This window comes from Labrus mixtus, chromosome 15, assembly GCF_963584025.1.
Source record: "Labrus mixtus chromosome 15, fLabMix1.1, whole genome shotgun sequence".
Classification (NCBI taxonomy): domain Eukaryota; kingdom Metazoa; phylum Chordata; class Actinopteri; order Labriformes; family Labridae; genus Labrus; species Labrus mixtus.
The window spans coordinates 11,204,842-11,212,794 of record NC_083626.1 but is presented as its reverse complement, the minus strand read 5'-3'; the positions used below and the strand labels follow the sequence as shown (position 1 = coordinate 11,212,794).

General features: G+C 42.4%; 1 protein-coding gene across 1 annotated transcript in view; it reads right to left on the bottom strand.

Moving 5' to 3' along the window:
• Positions 1-3,143, bottom strand: part of ntsr1 (neurotensin receptor 1 (high affinity)) — an 11,539-nt gene extending 8,396 nt beyond the window's left edge. The window contains exon 1 of the mRNA XM_061058057.1: positions 2,247-3,143. Within this exon, the coding sequence (XP_060914040.1) occupies positions 2,247-2,888 (642 nt within the window). The 5' untranslated portion in view covers positions 2,889-3,143. The remainder of the gene's footprint in view (positions 1-2,246) is intronic.
• Between the last annotated feature and the right edge of the window lie 4,810 nt (positions 3,144-7,953).

Here is a 7,953-nt window from a genome sequence, read left to right as displayed (position 1 = left end):
TGGATCAGCTCCAGCCAGCAGTCAGGTCCCACTTAGATCCTCTTCAGTTCGCCTACCAGCCCAAACTGGGAGTGGCTGGCTGTAAAGCAAAATTGCCCCTCGGGGATAATAAAGTTTACCTTGACCTTGACCTTGACCTTGAGGATGCCATCGTGTTCCTTCTCAACCGCGTCTACACTCACATGGACAAGCTGGACAGCACTGTGAGGGTCATGTTTTTTACTTCTCCAAAGCGTTTGACACCATCAGACTGGATATACTGGGTGAGAAAACAACAACCATGCAGGTGGATGCTACTCTAGGGTCCTGGATTGTTGTCTTCCTGACTGGGAGACCACAGAAGGTCATTCCTACCTGTGGCCATCAGACTTTATAACTCATTTGTTTGAGAGTCAGGCACTGAGTCTGCTAATCTTCCTGGACTATTTATCTGGACTTGTTTAACATCTGGTAACTTCTCTACTGTATTGTGTTGCTGTTTACTGTAACTGTGCAATCTGCAATTTAGTAAAGTAGTAAACTCTAAGACTTTAGACTTTAAAAAATACTGCAAAAGTTTTCAAAAAGGTAGTCGACAAACCCTGTGAGACATAACAGAGTTTCAGTACTTTAGTATTTAAAGAGTCTAAGGTCTGAAGTTTTGGCTGCAGGGGGTGCAGTTCCTGGATCTGACCTCCTCGTTTCTCCTTCACCTCCCCCCCTCAGTGTCGCTCATGTTGTCCAAACAGGCTGAGTGTTCGAGCCGAGCAGCAGGATACACATTATACACACATACACAAACACATGGACACACATACACAAACACACGGACACACACCTATTCAGGGTTCCTGAACACACACACACACATATAAATGTTATGGGAGCAGTTTTCATTTTTTCAGTAGAAGTCAGAATGTCCCCAGACTCTGTTATTTTTTCCTCTCAATGTAACACTCACACACGGCCACACGCGCACACACACACACAAACACACACACACATACACACACACACACACACACACACTGTGTTTCTATAGGCTGAGACGCTGCTGGGAAAATGTTTCTGCAGTGACACAAACTGCTTCATAAAAAACACTGCAGTCTCTCTCACTCTATGTCACTCTCTAACTCTCTCACTCTCTAACTATGTCACTCTAACTCTCTCACTATGTCACTCTCTCACTATGTCACTCTCTAACTCTCTCACTCTACAGTGGACCCATCACTAAAGACCAGCCTACAGTGGACCCATCACTAAAGACCAGCCTACAGTGGACCCACACAGTTTTAAAATTGAATAAATATATATATTTAAATCTTGCTTCCAGTTTTATTATAAATCATATTAAAAGGTGTCATGCAGCTTTTGGATTAGGAATAATTTTTAATCCAGTGTTGAGTTGGGAATGTAAGATATCCAATAAACCGCAGCCTTTACATTTAATATCTAAAAATAATATTGACTAATCATGATTTAAAAGGCTGGTTTTCTTCTCTATGTAGCATGCTAACTGCGTCTACAGAATGAAACAATAGAGGAGTGTTAGAAAGTGACGTGTGTGAATCGGTTGTTGTAATTCCTTCGCCAGCCAGTGGAGGCACTGATGAGCAAGGCCTTAAATCCTCACACACCTTCAGGTCCCCTGGTGGCAAAATTAGTAAAGGTAGGTACACAGCTAGCACACCATCAGGGGGCGGGGCTTGTCAGGGCTATCAGAGAGAGATCGGCGATCGGGGGTAATGCTCTGGGCTCTTAGAATTGTCCGGCACCAGTCGGGGACAGAGATCACACTCTGATTGGCTCTCAGTCAGCAACTCGGGCCACGAGAAGAGAAACGAAAGTGGATGAGGAAAACAACCGACAAGTCAGGAGGGCTTGCACAAAAGTCTATTCTCTCCGTACCGTCTCCTAATCTTCTGACATTTTCTCAAGCCGAATTAATTACAAAGAAAGTAAAAATGAGTCTAAAAAAGCTGCCATTTGAAAATCCTATTCTTCCTTGTTTGTCAAATGTCAGACTGACGCCGCCTGCTGGTATGGAGTGTTATTGCATGGAGGAACAAACTCATTAGCAGCGGGTTGCTGTCAGTTCGGTGTGAACTTTGCAACTTTTTGGCACGATGGCGGTGGACGGACACAGCAGTCCGTTTACATCGTAACGTCGTAACGAGGAGCAAGTCCAATGTTAGGTACGCAGGTGCACACACACACTCACACACACACATCCCGTCACGCCCTCATGGACAGACGTGCTCACTCACCTGCAGCACGGCCTTCACGGTGCTCTGGTTCACGGTGGCGGTGCAGATCTTCTCACTGTTGCGTGTCACCTGACCCATGATGAAGAGCATGGGCGTGGCCAGTGCGAATGATGCGAGCCACATGCCGCTGATGAGCTTCTTTGTGCGGCTGCGTGACATGATGCTCTTGGCTTTGAATGGATGGCAGATGGCCATGTAGCGCTCCACGCTCAGACTGGCAATGTTCAGCGCTGTGGCGTACGAGCAGCTGTCCCTTAGGAAGTAGTATCCGCGACAGACGGCGTCCCCAAACATCCAGGGGTGGTGGAACCAGATAAAGTTGTAGAGCTCGATGGGCATGGACAGAACCAGAATGAGCAGGTCGGACACGGCCAGGCTGGCCAGGTGATAGTGTACTGTGCTCTGCAGGTTCTGCAGACTCTTCCTACTCAACAGCGTAAACAGCGTGATGGCGTTCCCCACAGAACCCACGGCAAACAGAAAGACGTAGATCAGGGTCACCACCACACGAGAGTACACGTCTGTGTTCACCTCCAGATCCTCCTCATCCTCCAAACCTGTGCTACTGTTCACAAACAGTGAGGTGTTTCCAAAGAGAGAGCGCTGAGCGTGCAGTCCGGCGAGCGTCAGGTTCACATCCATCCTCAGAGGCTGTGAGTGTGTGAGTGTTTGTGTAGTAGTGTATGTGTGTGTGTGTCAGAGCAGACACACTCAAAGAAGCTGCGAGTGTGAGAGAGGGAGAGAGGGACAAGTCTGTGTGTGTAGTAGAGTGTGTGTGTGTGTAGTAGTGTATGTGTGTGTAGTAGTGTGTGTGTGTGTGTGTGTGTGTGTGTGTGTGTGTAGTAGAGTGTGTGTCAGGCAGAAGACACACACAGAGGAGCAGCGTGAGGTTGTCTCTCTCTGGTTCTCAGAGTACGTCCGTCTGCAGGAGAGCAGCTCTTTTATATTTGGCTCGGCAGGACGCGCGCTGCTCATTGGATGAGCTGCAGTGACGAACAACCATTCAGAGAGCAGAGCTTCAGTGTGTGCGTCCAGGCGTCACCCTGGAAACCACAGAAGAAAAACCAAGAAAAACAAACAAAAAAAACAGATAAAGATCACAGAGTCTGAGACTTTAAAGATTTAATGTTTGTGGTGATAAAAAAAGAGAAGTGGGAGACAGAGAGAGAGAGGGGGGGGGGAGAGAGGGAGAGAGAGAGGGAGAGACAGAGAGAGAGGGGGGAGAGAGAGGGAGAGAGAGAGAGAGGGAGAGAGAGGGAGAGAGAGAGAGGGAGAGAGAGGGAGGGGAGAGAGATGGGGGAGAGAGAGCGGGAGAGAGGAGGGGGGAGATGTTATAGATATAGAAACTGGTGATTATTTGTCTATTTTATAAACTGTTGTCTGTCAGATAAAGTCTGTGTGTGTGTGTGTGTGTGTGTGTGTGTGTGTGTGTGTGTGTGTGTGTTGGAATTCATGATGTTTAACATAAACATGACGTCAGGGTTTGTCCCTGAAAAAAACACCAAAAAAGGGGACCGATGGGGTGAGGGGACCGATGGGGGGGGGGGGAAACACACAGGGACTACACAACCTCCGCTGTTGAAACATGAAGCCGATGCTGAAGTGTAAAATCCTGCAGTTCCTGGAGTGTCCACTAGAGGCTGGCTGCAGAAGCACAGGAAGTCACATACACACTCATTCTAAAAAGTCTGTTTTTACAGCAGAGATGTTTACAGCTTGGTTCAGAACGAGAAGAAGTTAAACTTAAACACTTCAAGGGCACCTCAGCAGTGCTCTAGAAGTGGTCCGTGCCAAGACTTGAACCAGCGACCCTCCAATTCCCAACCCAAGTCCCTACAGACTGAGCTACTGCCGCCCATGTTTGAAGTGTTTGCAATAAAGGCAGTGAGACACATTCAAGCATGGCACCTAAAGTCCCACTTTGTGGCTGAGTTGGAAGAGGCTGTAGAAGATCCTGCCAGCAAGGATGTAGATTAGATTGTAGACGAGGCTGATGAGGAGGATTTACTTTGTTTAACAGAAACCTGGCTGTGTCGAGATGAATATGTTAGTTTAAATGAATCCACTCCTCCCAGTCATTTTAGTACTCATATACCTCGAGACACCGGACGAGGTGGTGGAGTAGCAGCTATTTTTAATTCTAGTCTTCTAGTTAACCCTAATTTTTCTTCTTTTGAAAGCCTTGTTCTTAGTCTTTCACATCCAGTCTCAAGAACCAGTTCTAGTTGTTGTAGTTTACCGCCCTCCTGGCCCATATTCTGAATTTCTATCTGAATTTGCAGAATTTTTATCAGACTTAGTCCTTAGCAGTGATAGAATAATTGTTGTAGGTGACTTCAATATCCATGTGGATGTTGATAATGATAGCCTTAGCACAGCTTTCATGTCACTATTAGACTCTATTGGTTTCACCCAGGGTGTAAACGAACCTACTCATCGTTTTAACCACACCCTGGATCTTGTTTTAGCTTATGGCATTGAAATCCATAACCTTACAGTTTTCCTAGAAAATTCTCTTCTATCAGACCATTTCCTTATTACTTTCGACTTTGTCCAACCAGAATTATCTCTGCTTAATAAAAATGTGCTCTCTAGAAGTTTGTCTGATAGTGCTGTAGCTAGATTTAAGGAAGCTATTTAAGCTGCTTTTGAGTCAGTACTGTGTTTCAACCCAGTTGGAAACTCCTATGATAGCTTTAGTCCCTCTCAGCTAGATCAGTTTGTTGATAGTGCAGTGGATTCGCTGAGAGTTACTCTTGATTCGATTGCTCCTCTAAAACAGAAGGTTATCAAACGGCAGAGACTAGCTCCATGGTTCAACTCAGAAACCCGTACTCTAAAATAATCGTCGCAAATTTTGAAAGAATATGGCGCTCGACCAAAACGGTAGAATCTCGTTTATTCTGGCAGGATAGTCATAGAAAATATATGAAGGCTCTACGTCACGCTCGAGCTGCCTACTACTCCTCTCTAATCGAGGAAAACAACAGCAATCCTAGATACCTTTTCAGCACTGTAGCCAGGCTGATAGAGAGTCATAGCTCCATTGAGCCTTGTATTCCTTTAGCCCTCAGCAGTAAGGATTTCCTGACCTTTTTTTTTTTTTTTTTTTTTTAACTTATTTTTTATTTAGTACACAGACAAAACATACAACTTCAGGAGATGCTTTTCAGTTACACTTGTCCATTTTCTCATGAAATCCTAACATGTCATTTTACCAAACAACTACACATCCATATCCATACATGTATTATATATACACACACCCTTTCCTTCATACCTACATTAGATAGACATAGACTTACATACATGCATATAACCACACATATAGCAGCCTTCACATCGTTTTTCATCCTTTTTCCTTGATTGACTAACGACTTCTGCAAAAATATAGGTAATTTGCTATACAATAGACAATTGCATTTAAAGTAAAATAAATACATAAAATAAAATTTTAAATAAGAGGTGACTAGAGCCCAGGCATTACCTGCATCACTGGGGCCCATTTTACATCAAATCTATTTGTTTTCAGCTGTAATCTGGCTGTGATTTTTTCCATGATGAAAACATTTTTTAATTTTTGTCTCCACTGATTTATGTTGGGAGGCTGTGGTTTCAGCCAGGATGCTGTTATTGTTTTCTTTGTTATTAATAGTAAAATTCTAAGCAAGGAAATCAAGTCTCTGTCCATGTTGATATCAGGAGCTATACCTAAAATAAAGAGAGAAGGATCCAACATTAGATTGATGCCTAGAATCTGACCTATTTCATTTTGTACATTTTTCCAAAAGTCTACAACTTTTGGGCAGTCCCAAAACATGTGTGTAAAATCCCCCACTTGTCCACATCCCCTCCAGCACAATTCAGAAGTACTGCTGTATTTTGAGGTGATGGATGGAGTGTTAAATTATCGCATTTTGACTTTCCAGTCAAACTCCCTCCACATTGGACTGTTTGTTAATTTATGTCCCTCTTTGAATGATTCCTCCCATTGTTCATCTCTTATTATAATGTTTGTTTCTAGTTCCCATTTTTCTTTAACCCTCATGTTGTTATCTTCATATTCATGTTGCAATGCTTTATACATTTTTGAAATAACACCTTTCTTTGTATCTTTTTCTGTAAATTACATAAATACTTGCTCTATTTCAGAGGGTGCTCTGCAAATTTTATCCCATTCCTTATGGTTCTGAAGATGACTCCTTAATTGTAGAAATTTATAAAAATCTTGTGCAGGTAGACTAAACTCCTTTCTAAGTTGTTCAAAAGACTTCATGTTCTGTCCTTTAAACACTTGTGCTATATAAACCAATCCTTTGTTTGCCCATTTGTTGTATCCTGTACCCATAGTGGAGGGTACAAAATCTGGATTTAATGCTATTTTTGTTGCTCTGCAAGTGGCGTTTGACAGTCCTAATTTCTTTCGTACTATCGACCATATTTTCAACGTTTCTCTAGTGCATTCATTAGTAATCTTAACTCCCCTCTGAGACTTTTCTGACAGAAAGGGAAGCGCAGCTAAAGGTAACCTTGGACATGAGTTCTGTTCCATTCATACCCAAATAGAATCTGTATCATTAGTTATCCACATAATAATAGCCCTGAGCTGTGCTGCCCAGTAATACTTTTTTAAGTTTGGTAAATTTAAACCTCCTTTCTCCTTCGAGCAAAGAAGAACAGTATACTTAATTCTAGCTTTTTTATTTTGCCAAATACATTTTGATATGATCTTGACTAGTGTTTTAAATATGTAATTGGGAACTCTTATAGGCAGCGACTGGAACAAAAATAATAATCTTGGTAAGATATTCATTCTCACCGTTTCTATTCTCCCTATCAGAGTCAGAGGCAGGATTTCCCATCTAGCTATATCCCTTTTGATTTCTCCAATCAATTTTCCATAGTTTGCTTCAAAAAGCTGTGATATGAGAGGGGTAATGATGATACCTAAGTATCTAAACCCATTGTTAGACCATTTGAAATGCACCTTCTTCTCTAGTTCTGCTGGATATTTGCCTGAGAGCATCATAGCTACGGATTTAGACTCATTAATTAAATATCCTGATATTTCTCCATATTCAGCCAAGTTATTTAACAGAGCTGGAACAGATGAGGAAGGTTCACTTATATAGGTTAATATGTCGTCTGCAAATAACGATATTTTGTGTTCCAAACCCCCCTCATCTTTAATTCCTTTTATGTCTTTGTTCATTCTTATTGACTCCGCCAGGGGTTCAACACTAACAGCAAACAGTAATGGACTAAGACGATCACCCTGCCTGACCCCTCTTTTAAGGAAAAAGAAGTCTGAGCAGCATCCATTTACTCTGATTCTTGACTTAGGGTTATTGTAAACTATTTTTACCCAATCTATAAATGTTGTGTTAAACCCAAACTCTGCCAGAGTTTTGTATAAAAAACTCCACTTCACCCGGTCGAAAGCTTTTTGGGCGTCTAGACTGAGTAACATGGTATTCTGTCTGTTATTCTTAGTATATGTTATAACATTCAATGTTCACCTAATATTGTTAGCACTTTGCCTCTCAGGAATAAACCCTGTTTGGTCCGGTTTGATTATTTTCTTTATATTCTTCTGCATTCTCTGTGCTAAAATATTTGTCAATATCTTTAAGTTGTTACATAGTAAGCTAACAGGCCTATAGTTTTCACATAAAGTTGGGTCCTTCCCCTCCTTATGTAAGACTGA